The sequence below is a fragment of the Saccopteryx bilineata genome, chromosome 1 (assembly GCF_036850765.1).
Source record: "Saccopteryx bilineata isolate mSacBil1 chromosome 1, mSacBil1_pri_phased_curated, whole genome shotgun sequence".
NCBI lineage: Eukaryota > Metazoa > Chordata > Mammalia > Chiroptera > Emballonuridae > Saccopteryx > Saccopteryx bilineata.
The window spans coordinates 32,896,748-32,920,055 of NC_089490.1; the positions used below are offsets into that span (position 1 = coordinate 32,896,748).

The 23,308-nt window shown below is 36.5% G+C and overlaps 1 protein-coding gene across 1 annotated transcript in view; it reads right to left on the bottom strand.

Annotated features, from left to right (window-relative positions):
* COL21A1 (collagen type XXI alpha 1 chain) overlaps positions 1-23,308 on the bottom strand; it is a 200,179-nt gene that overhangs the window by 38,812 nt on the left and 138,059 nt on the right. The window contains exon 17 of the mRNA XM_066252823.1: positions 11,671-11,724. Within this exon, the coding sequence (XP_066108920.1) occupies positions 11,671-11,724 (54 nt within the window). The remainder of the gene's footprint in view (positions 1-11,670; positions 11,725-23,308) is intronic.

Consider the following 23,308-nt stretch of genomic DNA (forward strand, 5'->3'; position numbering starts at 1 on the left):
TGGAAAAGTGTTCTTTTATAAAAAAAAAAAATCACAAATACTCTTAAAAATTATCTGTATTGGAGATGGTAAGCTAAGAGAGTCATCAAGGAGTTTTTAATTTGATTTACCTTCTCCCAATTACATTTTATATAATCCATTTTATGTCTATATATAAATTTAAGTACTATATATAAATTACTTTCCCACAAGTCTTGGACACCTTGATCAAAATTTATAACACTTTGCTCATGATTAACTTCATTTTTTTAATGTCTTTTAAGAGTCTTATCCTGCCACGAGTTTTTTACACACACCTTTATAGCCTTCATTTCTTAAGTGAATCTCCTATTTCCCTAACTGAAGAGCAAAATGTTCCATCTGAAACCACCTCGTACAATGGTGTACATTGATGACTGTTCAGTAAATATTAGTGACTGGCTATACATCTCAATAAGATTTGCAACAATTCTAAAGTTCTCTTGTAAGGTTTCCCATTTTTGTATAATTAATCATTCCATTTTTTTTAATTTGTTGTTCTGAAATTCTTTGTTTTATCTAATCCATCAACTAAGTGCCTTCATTTTTATGTAGACGGCAGAAGAAAATTCTATTACAACAAAAAATTATTCATAGTTTTTAGAATCAATACATCATCATAGGACTCCTTTGCCCTATTTAAAATTAATATTAATTTATCAGTTATTCTTTATCCTTGATTTGCAAAAGATTGTCATTTAAAAAACCTAGTCCCTATGTTTTAATAAAATTAAAAGAAATTTATATCCTAATATCCTGTCTTGATACTCTTCATCAGGTTAAATTCACTGTGTGCCATTAGAGTAAAACATGGCTTCTAGAATGTATTTATAAATACTAGTCTCATGATTAATATAGCCTTTAGTTAACAACACACCTTGTATTTTATACAACTCCCAAAGCATGTATCCATACCAAAAGCATTTCAAAACCACAATCTTTTAAAGAACCAAAATTAAAATACGGCATAAACAGCTAACTATGACCTAACTAGGCATGTCTTTTTCAAACAATGGACCATTTCTGTTCAGTATTCAAAATTACAAAATTATTTTTATAAACCATTTCAGTACCTAAAACTATTGGCAATCAATTACCTAATTAGGTGCTTACCTCATTACCAACAACAAAAATGAATATTGGTATAAACAAAATAAATATTTTCAAGTGCTCTTTTTCAGATAATCCTCCTCTGTTTTATCATCCTTTAAACACATACAGAACATAAATATTTTTTTCGTGTTAATTCTCAGAGGCATCATACATTTTCCTAGTGTTCAAAGTGGTCACCCATACTCAGGCATTTTAAATATATTAAAACATAAAAAAAAACAAGAAAGAGATCTTTAGAATGAAATGATCTAGTTACCAAAGTGTGCACCAAGGGTCATATAAAAAATATAGTTGTTTCCACCTCATTGAGTGTAGAATGAATGCAAAACATTCTCATTTCATCTGCTCAAATAGCAGTTCATATGGATCACAGAACCAGTATGAAAATAAATATGCCCTGTCTTGAGCAACTGTTTTGTTAATTCTGTATTTTTCATGCTTTGAAAATGGAGAATGTTTTTGGACTATTCAAGAATATCATATGAGTACCTCTGAGACATCAAAGATTTTTAATGCAGAAGTGTCTCTGGTCCCCATATAACTAAAGAACATATTTACTCAGGGAATATATTACCCATTCTGAGACTTAATCACGCATCATTTCTTACGTTCCATTGCATTTATTCCTCTTGTCATTTCAGGGTTCAATAATGCCTCTTTTAAATTATAAAAAAGTGAACAAAGAAGTGAAAAATTCAAATACATATATTTTAATGCTTATTAGTGATTTTACAATGACCATGTTAGAAAAGATTTTTTCAAAACAAAACCAACAAACATGATAATAGGCACAAAGCTTCTAAAGATAAAATCCACAATGTTGTTTTATAAAGTTGTTTGATGATGGGCTGGTTTTACTATGCCAATGAACTCATTTATAATAGGAAAGAATCAAAGAGATCTATGATTATACATGGTGAGACTTTATTAATTAATTTATACAGATAAGAGGCGAACATTTGCTTTGTAAGTTTTAAGAAAAGATATAATGTTACAGTCATTACAATGCCAAACGCCATATTTTGGGAGACCAAAAAGGTGTAGATGTCACTTATAAGTAGTCACTCCTCTAGATAATTGGACATTTACATTATTTAATTCAAATAAAACCTACTTCAAAATTCAAAGTGTTATCCTCAGTCAAGTTTTAAAATCTAACCCTGGAATTATTAAAATAATAAATACAATTGAATTTCCTAAATTGCTAAATGTGGGCTGCCTTCACCCTAAAAGTGCCCTGTGAAATTCTTAGCAGATACCAGATTACAGTTGTTGCACTCAGCACATACCAAGGATGTGGCATTCCTGGTGCCTGCAGGGGGTGGGAGCAGGGGCAGTGTTGCAAATCCACACAAGACTTTTTAAGGCTTGCCATACAATCGCAAATCAAATAAAAACAAGGACAGAAGTAGTGAGTTTGTTTTCCTCTTTCCTTTCTTCTCTATCTAAATAAGAAATATAGTCAAGTAGACAAGAAAAGACACCTTCATTTTACTAGTATAATAAAGTAGATAGTTCATCATGAACTTTTCCCAAGAATTCCATGCATGTCTTCAGTATATATACATAAAAATGACATGTCAAGTAATCACGTCACAGAAAACGTGATTAAACAAAAGACCTATTTGTCTCTTAGGCAAATGATGACCTGGAAGGGCTCAGCAGCTAACATTACACCATAAAGACAAGCATAACATGTGGTTTAGCAAGAATTTGAAAGGCATGAGGAAAGGAAACAATAAAAGCCTCTATGAGCCCATGTCCTCGAACACAATACAATGATCCCCACATCTTTATTCCTGGAAAAATGAGAAAGCAAACATTTCCATAATAAAAAGACTTAAGGCATCTTCAAGGAAGAAATGTGTGTTCACCTCCAAAGAGCCAGAAAAATGTGGCATCCTTTTCTCACCCTCAACCATAGGGCTCCAGGGATCTCAGTTCAAGCAGTAGAAACCGAGTCCTGCCTACACATCTTCACCACAAGCCATAAGGCTCTCTATGTATATGCCAGTGAGTGGTTCAGGCTGCCTTAAGAAAGTGTTGCACTAAAGACAAGATGCCATCAGGACTGAGGGTCCAGCCACGAAGAGCTACGGCACAGAAGCAGTGGGAAGACTGCCACTGTAGGTAATCTGGTCAGCCACACCTGGCCATGGCAGAAAACTGACCAACATGATAATTTGGTCTCAAAGCTGAATGATCAAAACTTAATTTAAAAAAATGAATATGGCCCTGGCTGGTTGGCTCAGCGGTAGAGCGTCAGCCTAGCGTGCAGAGGACCTGGGTTCGATTCCTGGCCAGGGCACACAGGAGAAGCGCCCATTTGCTTCTCCACCCCTCCGCCGTGCCTTCCTCTCTGTCTCTCTCTTCCCCTCCCGCAGCCAAGGCTCTATTGGAGCAAAGATGGCCCAGGCGCTGGGGATGGCTCTGTGGCCTCTGCCTCAGGAGCTAGAGTGGCTCTGGTTGCAACATGGCGACGCCCAGGATGGGCAGAGCATTGCCCCATGGTGGGTGTGCTGGGTGGATCCCGGTTGGGCGCATGCGGGAGTCTGTCTAACTGTCTCTCCCTGTTTCCAGCTTCAGAAAAATGCAAAAAAAAAAAAAAGAATATTTCCAGTTCTAATTTTTCAACAACTGGTAAATTTAGCATGCTGCTGTCCTGTACTGCCCTGTCTGCCACCCAAATCCACCCAAGATATAATCAGTGAATCTGTGAGAAGTTAGGAAAACATATTTCCAACATTCGAGGATTCCTTGAAACAATCTGGCTGTTCTTCAATCCCTGGCACAAAAATGAAAATGTAGTCTGACAAAATAAGCCACTCTTAATGAGGAGGAAATGGTGTAAAACACTCTAAATCCAGGCCTTAATTTGTTTTATAATGCATTACAAATACATGTTCATGGGGGAAAATAAAAGCAAAAATAAAACATAAACATCAAAAAACCAACTGGGAGGGAACATAGCAGAGAAACTGAAGCTGGATTAAACCATGTTTACCACGGGGATTGTAGAGTGGAGGGCAAGGAGAAAGGTCACGCGAGACACCAGACCCAGGAACTTGGCTAGAACCGCCCACATCCATGCCCGCCAAAAAAAAACTTCCCAGGAGCCCTTTGAAAAAAGGGACTGTCCATCAGCCATTGAGATTTCACCACATCATATTAGCTCAACCACCCTAGAGACCCTTTAAATATCCCCCACACGGGTCACCCTATGCAAATTCTCTGGCCTCTGTCCCCGAGACCAGAGAACCTTCGAGCAGGAAGCACTGTACTCAATAAAGCCTTTTATTATTCCACACTTCGTGGTTCCGGCTCCTTCCTTCTTCCTCGGCAGAAAAAAATACCTTACAGGGATCCCTTCATATGCATACATATTCAAGTAGTATTACATTTTTAAACTCTGGTTTATATATATTATATCAGACATTTCAACTGTTCCAATTTTGCAATATAATGACTAGTACAGGGAAGATATGTGGAGTCCACATTACTACATACAATGGGGGAAATGTAGAAAAATTAGGAAGTAGGTAAAAATAAGTTTTTAAAAACACGTGAGACTTGAACAAAATTAATGATACAGAAAATACTAGTGACTGAGGAGCCTTGCTTTTAACCAAACTGTCATTTAAACTTGTTTAATCTATTTGCTTTAAGTCCAAATGTTTGTGATCAATGCATGTGCTACTAAGAGTATGAGATATGTAGCAGTCTGTAGACAACATCTCTTTTTTACACAGGTTCATTACATAAATGATTGTTAAGTATTAGAGTAGAAGAAAAGCCCAGTATATTGGTTTCCTTTGGCTGCTATAAAAAATTACCATAAGCTTATTAGATTAAAACAACTGAATTTTATTCTCTCACAGTTCTGGAGGCCAGAAATCTGAACTCAAGGTCTACAGAGTTGCACGGCCCCAGAGGCTCTAATGGAAAAGCCATTCCTCGCCTCTCTTATGTTTTCCTAGCTGCCAGCATTCCCTGACTTGTGGCCTCATCACCCCAATCTCAGCCATTCTGTTCTCTTTGCCTTCTCTGAGAAGCTTCAGTTCTGCTCTTCATGACTTTCAACTGACTGGATCAGGCCCACCCAGGAAATCCAGGATAATTTCCCCATCACAAGAACTTTACTCAGATCTGCAAAGACCTTTTCAAATAAAACCAAATTTATAGAAATTCTTCTAAATTTTCCTTGAAATCTGGCCCACGATTTCTTACTGAAATTGTATTAGTCCCCATTTTTACATGTCTATTCTAATTACCCAAAGCTTAGTTCTCCTAGTTAAATGCCCTCATTGTTACCTAGGTATGTTTCATGTAAAGTTATACATGTTACATGAAACCTCCCCCAGCCAGAAGGGATTCTTCTTGCTTGATTTATTGCTTGGTCTTCCTGTGCCTCTACCTATGGTGATAAGGTTTTGAGAGTCATCCTTTTCCATATTACCCACGTGCAATTGATCTTTGAGCTCTACTGGTACCATTTAGTTCATTCCAAAAAGTCCCAAACTCGCAATCCCAACTCTGAATGCTCTTGTCTTAGCTGGAACTGGAGGTGACAAAGTTCTGCTACTGGGCTCTGTCCTCCATCTCAGCTCGCCTTCCATGCCTTCTCTATTCTGCTGTCAGAGTGATCTTTCTGAAACTCTCTAAATCTGATCAACCTACGTCCCTACTTAAAACCACTTTCAGATTTATATCCAAATAGCTTAGACGTATAAGGTCCTTCTTGATTTGGAGTCTACCTACCTCTACACCCCCATCTGGTATTTTCTTCCCACCTCCTCCATGTATCCTTGCAGCCTAAACTACTGGCAACTTTCTCAAAGTATCATAATTTCCTTTACTTCTGTGTTTTGAAACATGCTACGGACTCCTGCCTTGCCAGTCCAAAGAATTGGCCAACTCCCATTTATATTTGAGAATTCAGTCAAGAGGTCATTTTGTTTTTAAATGTATCCTTAGCTTCCACATATGAGTGAAATCATATGTCTTTCTCTGCCTGGCTTATTTCACTTAGCATAATAATCTCTAGGTCCATCCATGCTGTCGCAAAAAAGTAAGATTTCCTTCTCTTATAGCTTAGTATTCCCAATGGAATATCACAGTTTTTTTTATCTGACCATCTACTGATGGGCACTTGGACTGCTTCCAATTCCTGACTATTGTAAATAACGCTGCAATGAACATCAGGGTACATATATACTTTTGAAATGGTGTTTCAGATTTCTTTGGATATATTCCCAGAAGTGGAATTGCTGGGTCATAAGGCAGTTCCATTTTTAATTGTTTAAAACAATTCCCTTTTGCTTTTCCCAGTGGTTGCCACAATCTGCATTCCCACCAACAGCGCATGAAGGTTAACCTTTTTTTTTTTTTTTTTTTTTTTGTCATGTGGCTTTCTCCTTGTGTGTGTTCCTCTGTGCATCGGTTAACCTTTTTTCACATCCTCACCAACACTTGTTTGTAGATTTACTGATGATAGCCATTCTGCAGGTGATAGCTCATTGTGGTTTGAATTTGCATTTCTCTGATGATTAGTGACATTACTCTAATAAACAAACTAACAAACGAAACAGAAACAGACTCATAGATACAGAAAACAGGGTGACAGCTTTCAGAGGGGAATGGGTGTTAGGGGCTACATGGAAAAGGTGAAGGGATTAAGGGAAGAAAAAAACCCACAGATACAGACAACAGTATGGTGAACACGAGAGGGAAAGGGGAGTGGGAGGAGGCAGAAAATGGTAAAAGGGGATTAAATGGTGATGAAAAGAGACTTGACTTGGGGTGAACAAACAATACAATATATAGATGATGTATTACAGAATTGTACCCCTAAAACCGATATAATTTTATTAACCAATGTCACCCCAATAAATTCAGTTAAAAACAAACTTGAATGTGTAAAATAATGTAAAATGCAAATGAATCAACATGTTCACCTTACTATGAAACAAGACCTTCACAGCTGGTCACCATCATGCTTACCCTACATGTGACTTCTGCCAAATACATTTCTTCTTTTTATTATTTGGGGAATATTTTATTTCTGCCTACTCATACATTTATCAATATTTGCTGTCTATTCTGACATCTCAAACTTTCATTCTGAGATCATTCTCCTTTAGTTCTTTAACTCAGTCTGTCTCTGAAAAACCATTTTCATTTTCACTATTATTTGATTAAGTTTGATAAGTACATAATTCTACACTTCAGGTCTTTCTTATCTTTTCCTTTGTTTTCCTTGAGTTGCAACTCAATATATCTGTAAGTGGGGTTTTAAATATGTTCATACTCCATGGTTTTCAACCTTTCTCCTAAGGCTAAGAAATCATACATTTTTATCAAATCTAAGAAGTTCTTTACTTTTATTACTTCAGATATTTTATGTCCCCCATTCTCTCCATTTTTCCCTTGGAATAAAATTAGATTATTAGACCTGCTTTAAAAAAAAGGAAGAAATAAAGTTACTGGTAGTACTGAATTACTACTAAGATTAAAAATGCTAACCTTTAAAATGCAAAGTATAAGCATGTAAATGTAACTGTACTTCAAAGTGGTACAGGGGGTCTTTGGATTATGACAAAGTTCCGTTTCTATGAGTGACATAATCCAAATTTTGGTGTAGGTCCAAATATACCCTAGCCTAACACAAACGGAACACCTGTGCTTCTAATAGTCCAAAATGGCATAGCTAAGCTTACTGGGGGACACCAACTCCCCTACTCATGTGCCCCATTACTGAATATTCTTCCGCCGAGTGCAACCAAACTAGTTTGCCCATGTAGTCCGTAAGTATATCGCTAACTGCATAAGAGGAAACACTCATGTCTTGATTTTTTTAACTTTTTATGAGAGTGACCGTCATAAACTAGAAACGTTGTATGTCAAGACTGTGGTAACCCTAGGGCCCTCTGTACAATCATTTCCCAGTGAAATACAGCCTTTGTCCTGAAGTTGAATTCCAGGAGTTAGTTCATATTTACCAATCTACTTACATGGATGACTCATCATCCAGCTCCTATAAGCTGTGTTTAATTAACTTTAAAGCATTTTTTCTAAGAGCTTCTGTCCTTCCAAGTTAAGTACCATTAACTTTCTTGGCTGCCACATTATAGAACAAATAACATAGTGAACATGTCCTTTTGAGTGGGGCCAAATCATTCATTATAAATACTTAAAACCAGCATCCACATGCAAAACGGAAGAGTCTTCATTTCTTGGTGTCACCAAAATATAAACTTTCATTTTTTCATGTTTTCAAAGCTACTTCACAAATGGTAAAGATCAATCTTCACAACCAAGTTGTCATTAATTGTCAAAATAACAGAATAGATTGTAATGTTAATTGTTCTTAATTGGAAGAGAATTAAGACCAGAAGAATTACATCCAGATAACATGGGAAGATTTCAGAGGCTTAATCTATTCACTGTTTTCTTAACAAACTATTTCTCCTGGCATAGGAAACCTGAATGCCTCCCCACCACTTAGCAGGAAAGAGAGAGAAGTAGGAGAGAAGGGAGGGACACAGGATCCTTTCATGACTTTTCTGATCTGATGGGAGAGGGACTGCAGTCTCACTTGGTAACTTCCAGTTTTCTATCAGGTTGTTTTAGGAGGACAGTGTACATGTAAAAACCTTCACTATCGGTCCTGGCCAGTTGGCCTGGCATGCGGGAGTCCTGGGTTCGATTCCCAGCCAGGGCACACAGGAGAGGCGCCACTCTGCTTCTCCACCCCTCCCCCTCTCCTTCCTCTCTGTCTCTCTCTTCCCCTCCCGCAGCCAAGGCTCCATTGGAGCAAAGTTGGCCTGGCGCTGAGGATGGCTCTGTGGCCTCTGCCTCAGGCGCTAGAATGGCTCTGATTGCGGCAGAGTGACGCCCCAAGATGGGCAGAGCATTGCCCCCTGGTGGGTGTGCCGGGTGGATCCTGGTCGGGCGCATGCGGGAGTCTGTCTGACTGCCTACCCATTTCCAACTTAAGGAAAAAAAGAAGAAAAAAAAAACCTCCACTATCCCACTGCCATGATTTCCTGCCCCAATTCCTTGATTGTGTTCTTTTTAGAGTTTTGTAATTCAGTTTTTGTTTGTTGCATCCTTTTGCCTTCCATCTCCACTATAAAGTTGTAAGCTTCTGTGGGGCAGACCTGCGTTCTTCTCCTCACTAAATCAATGTCGTACACATTCCAGGAATCCAGTAAATGTTGGATTGAAATATGAAGGCCCACGCTGCCTGGTATAAAAATTTATGCTAGTGCAAAACTCTAGACAGGGCTATGTCTTGAAAAAGTAGAGCAGGCAGGGCAGGAGAAAACGCAATCTGGTGTCTTTCTTCTGTTTGGTTTTATCAACAGGTTCACAGCAGTGTTCATTTCAAAGTAAATATACACTGCTCACATTGCATTATGGTTGATATAGACTTGCTGATCATCTGCCTTGTCACACTGCTTCTGTGGTAAAAGGAGTCACTAATGCTTGCAAATGTCTGACACAAATATTTGGAACACAATCGACTCAAACAATGATCTGTTGCTGATGTCCATTGCTGCTTATTTTCCTCTTCCCTTTCACCTTCTCTCTCACCTCTCTGTTCTCCTCCCTGGTCCTGCTCGAGACTGCCTGCACTCACACAAGCATGAGCATACACACACACTCACTTTATATTTTCTGAACAAAAATATAAACATAGCCAGTCTCATATCCAGTTACCAAGTCTTAGAATTATTCTTTAATAATAATTACAGGTCAGACATGTTGAACTCACACTATCTCTACTGAATTCTCTCCATTCCATTGAAACCCTAGTTAAGGCCTTGTTCGCCAATGCCAGCTCTGTCAAAACATCTAGATAACTGCTGTCCGGATGGCAGTCTCTTCTCATTCTGATTCATTCTACATACACCAGTAGCTCAGAACTGCCTCTGAAGCATTACCTGTCATCATGTTATGTCATCAGGTTCCTTTCCTATACTCCTGCAGCCTTTTGGATCACCTCATATATTGGTGCAATGGTTTCACACAATTTTTCACATTTCCTATGTGAGCCTCACAACAAACTTTTTCTTAATGAAATTTTCAAGGCAGGTGAATAAAGTTTACTGCCCAAGTTCACATTCAAAGATTTCCATATTATGATCCTAATCATCTTCCTAACTTTACTTGCTACCACCCAACAAGGACCTTTCACAGGACCTCATTAACATTGTATTATTCCCTTACTTCTAGGGCGCGTCCTTCATCATCCTACTTGTGTGTCTGTACTTATATTAGTTCTCCCTCTCCTCTTCCTTTCATTCCCAGTCATCCTTTCATGACCAAATCTAATCCCAAAGCCTTGGTAAACATTTCTCAGTCGCCTCATGAATCACGGTTCCTTTCCTATACTCCTCCAGCCTTTCGGATCACCCCATATATTGGTGCAATGGTTTCACACAATTTTTCACATTTCCTATGTGAGCCTCACAACAAAACTTGTGAAGTGGGCACAAGTAAGTACACTTTTTTGATGAGGAGAAAGGTTATCAGAGACGTGAAGTGACTCATCCACGCTCACACAGCTGGAATGGGGCAGAGATGATCTCTGAGGCCTGCCTTCCAGCTCCATATTAAATGCATATTTGGAATTTACTATAATCTGCTTCAGGTTGGTTTTGCATCCTTATTTGTCATCTTCCAAACTATATTATAAGCTACTTGAAGGCAGTAGCTACGTAGAGAACTCGCCCCAGTGCACTGTAGTACACAAAATGAGAGTTCAATGAATATTTGGTTGAGTGGTTCTAAGCATAGTTCAATCCTTCCACCAATTTAAAAAGCTTTGGTGATCCCTCTTTCCCTCTGATGTCCAATATTCAGTTTCTGAGCATTCAACTGAACACTTTGTGGTAAACTGCAATAGATATTGGCTATTATTTACGTTCTTGATTTAGTTTCTCCCAAAACTAATTGCAAATTCCCTGAAGATAGGTAACTTTTGACCCGAATAAAAGAAAGAACTGTGCTAGCAAATTTAAACATTGGCCAAGTTGGCCATGAGTTGTAGAAATAGGAATTGGAAAAAACTGTCTTTCCAAAATTCATCTGAAGTTGAGTCATGTGACACACTTACTACAAATACATGTGTCTAGGATTCAGATTTTCTTCAAGCATATGTTTCTTTATCTTGATTCCTATTGAACATACAATCCCAGAGAGCATCCTACAAAACAATAAGCAGGTGGCAAAGTGACACTGACTAAAGGTTCATCAACAGACCATGTTGTTGTGCTCAACACGCACTGCTGTGGGCATGACTGCTTGTGATTCATACTGTACATAAATTTCCAGCTAGAAAAATTCTTACTAGTTTGTAACAGAAGATTAAGTATTTCACTATTTGAAAGTGTTTCACAAAGAACTTCTACAACTTCCAAATGTGGAAGCCACTAAAGAAGAAGAGGATATCTGGGAGGAGAATTTAAATATTCAACAGATTTCATGACAGGAACAGAGCATCATTCCTTACAACTGAATTGACAAGGTACTCACAGGCTCTCCCCGCGGTCCATCCTGCCCTGGAGCTCCTGGAGGCCCTGCTTCCCCCTTTAACAACAAAAAGAAATAAAGAATTCCACTTTTAGGTATACTTATAAAATAATTGTATATATTATATTATATTATATTATATATTAAAGCTTATTAGATACAAAGACAAACTAAATTTTTAAACTAAAAATTACTTCGAGAGTATTGATATTAACTTTTCCTGACATCAAGTAACTTATTCTGAAATTCACAAAGTGACTATGTAAATATCAAATCTATACCTGGCAGCAGACAGTTAAGTTATAAAATAATTGTGGTCCGTATATTCATGAGAATAGGACATAATTCTTATCTCCAAAGTTTACATCAATCCATTTAACATTTATTTTTACATTTACTTTGAAATTGCTCATCTTATTGGCTCTATTATGACCTTCCCTTCCAAGAGTTATATTCTAAAACCAAAGTAAGATGCTTTCATTAAGAATGGAGTCATTGTCCTGGCCGGGTAGCTCAGTTGGTTAGAGTATCATCCCAATACACCAGGGTTGTGGGTTTGATCCCCAGTCAGGGCACATACAAGAATCAATCAATGAAAGCATAAATAAGTAGAACAACAAATCAATGTTTCTCTCTCTCTCAAAAATCAATCAATAAATAAAATTAAGAAACAGGTAATGAAGTTACATGTGGGTTATGACTTGAAATCATTTGGCACTTCAGTAGCTACTATTTAAAATGAATATCAAAAAATTTAGGTGCCTGTATGAAGTATAATAATTTTTTAGGTATATATCTTTACATTTTTATGCTCAAATTATTTAACCATCTTATTTTATTTTCACCATTTAGCATCCTAAAAGTGTTTCCGAAATGTAGGTGTTTTAAAACCTAATAGTCTTTAAAAGCCATGATTTTTGTCTCTGTTCAGTGAAGTGTTAGATTATAACAAGTAAACACTTGTTTCATACCAGGGAGACCATTTCATTCTATACGAGAGCAAGAGACAAAGTAAAACAAAAGCACTTTTTAAAAATACTTCAAATGCCTGAATTGAAATAGGGGAAGTGTCTCAGAATACATGGTACTAACCATATGCCAACATATTGCTTTCCATCATTTCACATTCTAATGAATTTCCCAAAATTATAAGAAATGAACCACAGAGGGAAGAACCAATAAAACTTGGCTAATATAATCAGCACTTAGGAGAACATTCAACCATATCACGTTATATAAACACGGAGTCTCTCACTTTTATGAATTCTTGCATTTCGTTAGCACAGTGAAATACCAACTAAAGCCAAACATTTCATCTGTTCCAATTTATTTACAAACACTAGCTGACAGCTGAGAATAGAGGGAGCAGAAGTATAATGCTTTCCTGTAAGTTAACCAAACTAGGGGAGGTCCTGCTGGCCTAATGGTTCTACGGAAAAGCTTAAAAATTTCCGAGAAACAAAAATCTAATTTTTATCCACTTAATTTAAAAGCTACAGCTTTACCTGAAAATTTAGAGAAAAGGGACATTCCTGGTCCTAAATCATCAGGGAACTAACGCAATGACTATATGCTTACTCAACATTCAATTCCATAGGAAGATCCCTCCAAGTCAGAGGTTCTCAGGTATGGCTCCCCACAGCAGCCAGATCAGCCCCACTTCATGTGGAAACTTCTTCAAAGTGCAAAATTTCAGACCATACTGCAGACCTATCAAATCAGAAACTCTGGATGGTGGAGCCTGAACATCTGTTTTAACAGACCTCCAGCTGAGTCTGCTGTGGGAACCATGGCTCTAAGTCTTTAGGCCACCTAACTTCCCCTACCACCAGGTACTATACTGTCATATGTGACTTGTTAAGCAAATCTTTTGTACCTACAATAAAGGGGGGAGGGCACTTGTCAAATAATAGAAAAAACTAATTTGGAATTACATGACTACTTTGTTTGGTAAAATCTCTCCTTTTACTTCTCTGACTATAGATTCAAATGTTATTGTTTTATTCTAATTAGCAGGAGGGTTTGTTTTTTTGGGGGGGGGTTTTGGCTTGTTTTTTAAAGTAACCACCAGCAAGATTCATCAATAATGAAATCCTACAATTATTTGAGGATTTAGTTTATCCTTATTCTTCCTACTTCTTGTTAGGACAGATAATCAGAATGATATATAAGCTATTCTTTATCATCTATAGCAGTGATTCTCAAATATTAGATCATCAGAATCTCCTACAGGGTTTGTTACTCTGCAGATCTGAGTCCCTGATTCCATAGGTCTGGAGTGGATCCCAATTGTTTGCATTTCTAACAGGTTTCCAGAAAGTGTTACTACCGCTGTTCTTGGGGCCACACTTTGAGACCCACAGCTCCTGCCCAGGTCATGAGAGAGAGAGACTTACATCTCCTTTCTACTCTTACAAGGTCCTCTATCTTTGAACTACACTAGCAATGTATAGCTTTACACTTGGCACTGAGTTTTATGATGGCTAGGTTGTTTAGCTGGTGTCTTGTTTATGAAGATACTGTTTTTCTGACTTGAACATTCTTTAAATGCAGAAAGCACATCTTACATGAGTTTTTTTTTAATCACCTACAATATTTAGACTAGTGCTAAACAGAATGTAAGACTCTCTATAAGGCTGTATATCCCATTCCTTACAAACATTTAAGAAAGGGAAATGTACTATTTATTTTTAAATGCTCAATTTCAAATAAATAAAATGGAAAAGAAAAACATTTGTAGATAAGGCTACAGCATTTCTTTTTGGAAGATTATGCAAGTTAATTATCATAAAATGGGAGCCAATAATCTTTACCTAGAAGAGTTCTCTTCATTATTTTAATGTGTCATTGGGAAATGGAAGGATGATTTCTTCTTGGCCATCTGTCTTAACATAATTGAACACAGTATGCAACTAATATGTGAAATTCAGTATTGTAACCAGAACCTAATCTGATCACTTGATTGCTTTGATAACCTTGAGAACCAGATACACATACACCAATTTGTTTGGCTGATGGAAAAAGTTATACAGCATGCCACTACCTCTAATTATCATTTTGCCAACTTATTAACTTCTTCCTTGATTAAAAAAATAATAATAATTGAGAAAATGTCATGCTAAACATTATTCCTCAACTCAATTTCTACAGCTATTGTCAAAGATAATTTATTTTACAAAAAAAAAAAAAAAAACACAACAAAAAAACTTATTTTTAAGAAGAAAATTTAACCAAAAACAGACATATGAAATTTGTACTGCATGTGTATCTCCTTTCATGCTGTGGTCTTCGGTACTTATCCACAAAAAAAAATAAAAGGATGGAGAGTAATTTAGTCTGTGACCATAGTAATCCTTAAAATCAGGTAAAAGACATATGACCATTACAACAGATTATAATTTTGAGGAAGATCTTTACTTTGTTATTAACCACTTTATTTTGACTTTGATCCTACTGCATGACTTATTCTTCCTGTGTAAACACACTTCCAGCATGCCAGAGCTCATACTGAATATAGAAGGCTGAGAAGCTCCTCCTGGCTGACGGGCCAACAGGCCTGAGTTTGGAAGGCGTCGTCCATGGACAGGAGCACACAAACCAGGCCTGGTATTCTAGTTTTGCCACAGGATTGATGCCACTTTTGAGTAAATTCTTTAAGTTCTTAATAGAACCTTAATGCCTAAGTGACATTAATACTCCCAATTTCATAGGTCTTCCTTTATTTTTATTTATTTATTCATTTTAGAGGAGACAGAGAGAGAGAGAGAGAGAGAGAGAGAGAGAGACAGAGAGAGAAGGGGGGAGGAGCAGCAAGTATCAACTCCCATATGTGCCTTGACCAGGCAAGCCCAGGGTTTTGAACCGGCAACCTCAGTGTTCCAGGTCGACGCTTTATCCACTGCGCCACCACAGGTCAGGCCATGGTCTTCTTTTTTAACAAAAAATAAAGAGTCTTTGTGAAAATGCCTTGCACAGCTCTAAGCAAAGAAGGGGAGAACCACAAAAGTTAGCTACTCCATTGTCACCTAAAAAGGTGGGGTTTTAATGATCCTTTACTTTTATGATTTTTTTTTTTAGCATTTAAATGTTTTTATATTTGTACTGCTATGGTTTGGCAATATAATTTAGGCAAAATGAGTATTTTTTAAATAAGGTCAATATTTTAATCTTGTTAAAATGCATAAAAACAATAAAGTCAATAGTTTAATTATCATATCCTATATTTGGAAAATATTACTTGGGTATAATGGTTTTCCAACAATTTGGTGAAAGAAATTTTCATTGGTTATTAAATTATGGCTACATAATCTTGGATAAATTACCTCGCCTCTCCATTCCTCAGTTTGCTCATATGTAAAAGGGTAACTTTTTAAATTTTATAATTCATAATGATTTATGATACTAATGAGAAAATGCCTATAAAGTGCTGGGGAAAGAGCCAAGCATGTAGTAAGTATCCAATAAATCATACCCTTCATTATTATCTGTCCTCTCCTGTGTTCACTTCCCTTCATATCCAGTTTATAAACCATGTGTCAGTATTTCAACTGCTCTCTAACTAAATTCTTACCCCTTTACCTCATGTTAATCTGCTTCACTTGCTTATGCAAGACCCAATACTTTGTAAATCAAACTAAAAGCCTCTTCAGACCCAATGTTAGGCTTCTAAGTATAGACACAGGAGAGAAAAAAATAGTACAATAGTCATACAGATTGTAACTTTTGGCTTCAACTGGAATTCAATTTGGCTTCTATACTTTGTTGACCTACTCTCTGTCGTATTTTCCAAATAGATATATAAAAAGTTATCCAATCAACAAAATCGCCTTTTTGTCCCCCTTGCAACAGACAGCAACTCCCACTTCCTTTGAGAAAACAAGTCAGACATCTTGTCAACCAACCAGCACACCTACCTGCATTGCATTTATTTTTACAGTGAAACAGATGATCTTTATACAACCTAAGGTAATTCTTCCAACTCTGTTCAGTATTCCATTCATTCCCCATTCCAAATGAGATAGAGCTTCTTATCTAGATCTAACTAACTACCTGATGGACAGCTAGCTACTCTTGGATGTGCCACAGAATCTTAAATGAGCACATTATACTTTTCACTTCTCCACCCTCTCTACAGAAGGTATACTGAACCCTTCCCAGCAAATAATTCCATTGTTTGAGGAAACGTCTAACTTCGCTATAAAAGAGACACTCAAAGAAACCTAGGAAGCTACTCAAACTTTTACACACTGCCTACTATTACAAGTTAAATATATTTATATGACATTTCAAACTGCAGAGGAATCAGCAGACAATACCCAGTCAAAACGACTCAACGAAAAAAATAGAAAATGAGAATTTAAAAAATTTCAATAAATTTTTCTCACACAAAAATAAACACAAAGCAGGAGAAAGTTGCAACAAAAAAATGCTGTAGCCTAGATTAATATTATATAACCATTTTCAGATGTAAAAAAAGGGGAGAATATATAAAATAAAATTAATTCAGGAAATAAATTGAAAGGACAAAATCATCTTGGACCTTAGGATTAAATTACTAGAAACCAAGAGGGAATAGATTTAACTTTTACAATTAAGGTTTTTCCTCTAAAATCAAGAATAAGATAAGGCTGCCCACTCTCATCATTCTTATTCAACATAGTGCTGAAAGTTTTAGCCAGAGCAATCAGACAAGAGAGAGAAATAACAGGCATCCATATTGGGAAATAAGGTATCACTTTTTGCAGATGTCGATCCTGTCTACAGCTTTCCTATACACCAATAATGAAACTTCAGAAAATGAAAAAAAAAATCCAAGTAAGCTCCTCTTAACTTAACAAGGGCAAAGTAAAATAAATTAGAAATATGACCTTAAAAAAAACAATCCTTTTACAATTATAACAGCAAAAAATAAAATACGGAATAAACTTAACAAAAAATGTGAAGGGGCTATATCCTAAAAACTACAAAGCATTATTGAAAAAAATTGAAAAAGATACAATGAAATGGAAAAATATTCCATGTTCACAGACTAGAAGAATCAACATAGTTAAAATGGCCATATACCCAAAGCAATATACAAATTTAATATAAGCCCCATCAAAATCCCAATGTTGCTTTTTAAAGAAATAGAACAAAAAATCACCAGGCTTGTATGGAACCATAAAAAACCCCACATAGCCAAAGCAACCCTGAGAAAAAGAATAAAGCCAGAGGTATCACACCATTTGACTTCAAATTATACTTTGAGATACAATAATCAAAATGGCATGGTATTGGCAGAAAAACAGACATGGAGAACAATGGAACAGAATGAAGAGCCCAGAAATAAAACCACATATATATGGACAAATAATCTTCAACAAAGAAACCAAAAACACACAGTGGAAAAAGAAAGCCTCTTCAATAAATGGTACTGGGAAAATTGGAAAGCCACATGCAAAAGAACAAAGCTTAACTACAGTTTGTCCTCCTGTACAAAAATTAATTCAAAATAGATCTCAAAGACCTATATATAAGATCTGAAACAATAAATTACATAGAGGCAAACATAGGTACTAAACTTATGGACTTTGGCCATAGAGAACATTTTATGAATTTGACCCCAAAGGCAAAGGAAGTAAAAGCAACAATAAATGAATGGGACTATATCAATCTAAAAAGCTCCTGCACAGCAAAAGAAACCAACAACAAAACAAAAAGGCAGCCAACCAAATGGGAGGTGATATTTACTCCAATAAGGGGTTAATATCCAAAATATATAAAGAACTCATAAAGTTCAGCAACAAAAAGCAAACAATCCAATTAAAAACTGGGGAGAGGACCTGAACAGACACAACTCCCAAAAAGACATAAAAATGACCAATAGACATATGAAAAAATGCTCAAGGTCACTAACATTGATATGTAAAGACACATGCACTCCCACACTCATCGCAGCATTATTCACAGTGGCCAAGACATGGAAACAACCAAAGTATCCTTCAATAGAGGATTGGATAAAGAAGACACAGTACATATATACAATGGAATACTGCTCAGCCATAAGGAATAATGACATGGTGCCATTTATGACAATATCAATGGACCTTGAGAACATTATATTGAGTGAAATAAGTAAATCAGAAAAAGCTAAGAACTGTGTATGATTTCATACATAGGTGGGATTTAAAACTGAGACTCCTGGACATAGATAAAAGTGGTTACCAGGGAGAGGGGAGTAAAAAGGGGAAAATATAAGATGATGGAAAATGATATAACTTTGGGTGATGGGCACACAATACCATCAACAGTTTAAATGCTAAAGAAATGTTTACCTGAAACTTATGTACTCTTATTAATCAACGTCACCCCATTAAATTTAATTTTCTTACTAAAATTTAGAAAGAAAAAATATTAAAAGGCAATGAGGATAAACTATACATAGCAAATAAAAATAGAATTTTTTTAAAAAGGATCAGAAAGTGACAGAGATAAAAGACAGTCAAGGAAGTCTCAACATATCTATATACCAAATAATGTAAAATAAAAGTTCTATTTAAAACTTAAATGCAAGAGAACATTCCAGAATTAAAAGAAGCCCTGAATCTACTTATTGAAAGAATTTTGGGATAACTAAAATTATTAATTCTGATACATAAATTATGCTATTAGACTTAAAACATAAAGTTAAATACACACACACACACACACACACACACACACACACACACCTCTCTGGGCTTCCAAACAAAGAAATGAAGGGCAGACAATTAGGTTGACACCAGTGACATACATGACAGCAGTGGAGCAGCATTTTAAAGGCATTCAAGAAAAACACAGAGATAATGTTTTTATGATAGTTGCACAAGTTGTTATTCATTCAGGTAACAAGAATATTGAAGAATATGTTAAAATATAAGAATGCTGAGAATCTAAGGAGTATACAGAGAAGATTTTTCATCAGACTCAGATTATGACTATCGAATATTAGTGAAGGGACTGGTGATGAATGCTAAATATATTTATGGATCTGAAAAAGCAGAAGTTATATGATTGAACAAGTAAAGATAATGGAAAAGGGAAAGTAGAATAAATTCATTAATTGCAACACAAATAACAGGGTATCATTTAAAGTTAACAAAACAAAGATTAGATACCTAAAATAAAGGGGATTAAGGGAATTCTGATGTGCTTTTATAGACTACTACAGGTATTTGTATAAAGACTATTAATAGTTTGCAGTGCCAAGTGGTATATTTGAAAGCCATGAAAATAATAAATCCTGAGAGTTCTCAATACAAAAAAATGTTTTTTCTTTTTCTCTTTTTTGCACCTATATGTTAGATGTTAGCTAAATTTACAGTGGCATTCATTTCACAATATATGTAAGTTAAATCATTATGCTTTATATCCTAAACTTTCACAGTACTGTGTATCAAATATTTCAATAAAATCAGGATGGGGAAAACTAGAACACACACACACACATATCCTAAATTGCAAAGAAAATAAAAGCAAAAAAGATAAAACAACAGACCAAATTAAGAAAGAGGCATAGTAAATATAAGACAATGAATGTAGTAAGTATAACAAACCTATAACATAAGTAGTATGGCAAAGACAAAATCTATCAGCTTATGAATAAAAAGATTCAATCTCCTAAAAGAAAAATATTTCAGATTGCTTTAAAAAGCAAAGACTAACTCTATGCTTAACATGAGAAATAACTAAAACTAAGTGATTCCAAAACTTAAATCTAACACAGTAGAATACAGGCAAAGGTTTAGTAAGCAAATAAAAATAATCAGAAAGGAGAAATAAAGTCCTGATAAAAGAGAATGTAAAATTCAAGCTAAAAATTAATAACAAAGACAAAAAATGACATTTGATGATGCTAAAGCCAAAATTAAAAATGAAGATGTAATAGTAATGAATATCTATGCAACAAATAACATAAAACCACCTTCATGAAACAGAAGGTAGAACGAGAAACATGAACACGCACAAATAGGACACTCACACACCACACTCTGTCCCAGACAGGATAAAGAAACCAAAGGAAGTATACAGAAGATCTAAGCAAGGTATTCAGCAAGTAAATCTTACGAATGTATATTGAGTTTTACTTTCTCAAAATAGAGATTTACCTTCTCATATGCACAGAGAACATTCCTGAAAATTGAACATATAATAAGTCAAAGAAAACAATTCAATAAATCCCATAAAGAAGAAATTATACAAATAACATTCTCTGACACAGAGCTATAAAATCAGAAATTGACAACAGAATCAAAATTTGAGACTTTTCAATCTAAATTTATTTTAACTTTTCAACAAATCTTTAAAAAATGGAAATAAACCAAAATGGCAAGATTTTCTAAAAATAATGTTAATGAAAACATTGTGCATTACAATCAAGGGAATGCAATTGAAGCCATAATCAGAAAATATTTATAATTTACCTAGAGCAAAAAATAGTAAGAGAATAAAAATAAATTCAATTTACAATTGTAAAAGCTAGAAAAAATATAGAAATTAATAAAAGAAACTAGATTAATAAAAGTTTTTAAAAACCAGAAAAATCAATGAAAACAATAATTAAATTACAGTGTTGGATCTTTGAACAAAAACCAACAAAACAGAAAACCATAAATACATACCAGCCTGATCAGGCGGTAGCACAGTGGATAGAGCGTCAGATCGGGACATGGAGGACCCAGGTTTGAAATCCCGAGGTCGCCAGCTTAAGCATGGGCTCATCTTGTTTGAGCAAGGCTCACCAGCTTGAGCCCAAGGTCGCTGGCTTGAGCAAGAGGTCACTGGCTCAGCTGTAGCCAGCCCTCCAGTCAAGACACATATGAGAAAGCAATCAATGAACAACTAAGGTGCCGCAACGAAGAATTGATGCTTCTCATCTCTCTCCCTTCCTGCCTGTCTGTCTCTATCTGTCCCTCTCTGTTTTGGTCACACACACACACACACACACACACACACACACACACAAAAGTAAGTATGTAAATATTCAAAGTAAGTACTGACAAAAGAAAAATAATGACTGAAATAAATAAATAAAAATATTTTTCAACAAGTAAAGGAAAAATTTCTTGGCCATACGAGAAGAAAACCAGAATAAAGGGGCCTTGGAGACAGGTACAGGGGGTCAGCTCGGGATGGTCTGCTGCTTGCTGCCCATTGCTCTCCTGGTTGCAAGTCTTGTGGGCTCCCTGATAGCTTAGGTCTTAGGAGAAGGAGAGAGGCAAGGAAAACAGTTCTGGGAGGAACAGGAGGAGAGAGGGAGGAGGAGAAAGGTGGGCGCTTGCACCTGGAATGGAGAGTGCTAAGCAGAACTTTCTTAAATGATGAAAGGACTTTGCACAATATTATATAAATCACTTGAAAATCTAGGTGGAATGGCTAATTTGTTAAGAAAATAAAGTTTAAGTATTATTCATCCTATGAGAGCTAGAATGCTTAAGGAGAGTAAGTTTTATGTAAAAATAAGAGAAAGTTATAAAGGAACTATTCAACAAAAAAGCACCAGACCCAAATGGCAGGGGGAAAGATGAGGAAAAATACCCTGGTGCTTGATTTCAATTGAAACTACCAATAAAAAACCATTATGAGTCCTGGCCAGTTGGCTCAGTGGTAGAGTGTTGGCCTGGCGTGCAGGAGTCCCAGGTTCGATTCCCAGCCAGTGCACACAGGAGAAGCGCCCATCTGCTTCTCCACCCCTCCCCCTCTCCTTCCTCTCTGTCTCTCTCTTCCCCTCCCACAGCCAAGGCTCCATTGGAGCAAAGTTGGCCGGGGCACTGAGGATGGCTCTGTGGCCTCTGCCTCAGGTGCTAGAATGGCTCTGGTTGCAGCAGAGCGACGCCCCAGATGGGCAGAGCATTGTCCCCTGGTGGGCGTGCCGGGTGGATCCCGGTTGGGCACATGCAGGAGTCTGACTGCCTCCCCATTTCCAACTTCAGAAAAATCCAAAAAAAAACCCCATTATGACAAACTATAATACCATGAATGAAATATAAAACCTTATTATAAACCCTGCATTAAAAATAGGAATAATACAATATTATAAACAAAATATGCCAATAAATTTGAAAGTTAAAGGCCATGGACAAATTCCTTGAAAGGCGCAAATTACTAAAATTTACTCAATAAGGCCTGACCAGGCGGTGGCGCAGTGGATAGAGCGTCGGACTGGGATGCGGAAGTACCCAGGTTCGAGACTCCGAGGTCGTGCGCGGGCTCATCTGGCTTGAGCAAAGAGCTCGCCAGCTTGAACCCAAGGTCGCTGGCTCCAGCAAGGGGTTACTCGGTCTGCTGAAGGCCCACGGTCAAGGCACATGTGAGAAAGCAATCAATGAACAACTAAGAAGTCGCAATGCGCAACGAGAAACTGATGATTGATGCTTCTCATCTCTCTCTGTTCCTGTCTGTCTGTCCCTGTCTATCTCTGCCTCTGTAAAATAAATAAATAAATAAATAAATAAATAAATAAATAAAATTTACTCAATAAGAAAAAAATCTAAACACCCCTATGTTTAGTAAAGGAAATTAATTTGTGATTAAAATTTTCCTTATACCTACAAAGCCCAGGTCCACATGGCTTCCTTGCTGAATTCTAACAAACAAATAAGGAAGAAGTGATGTTAAGTCTGTA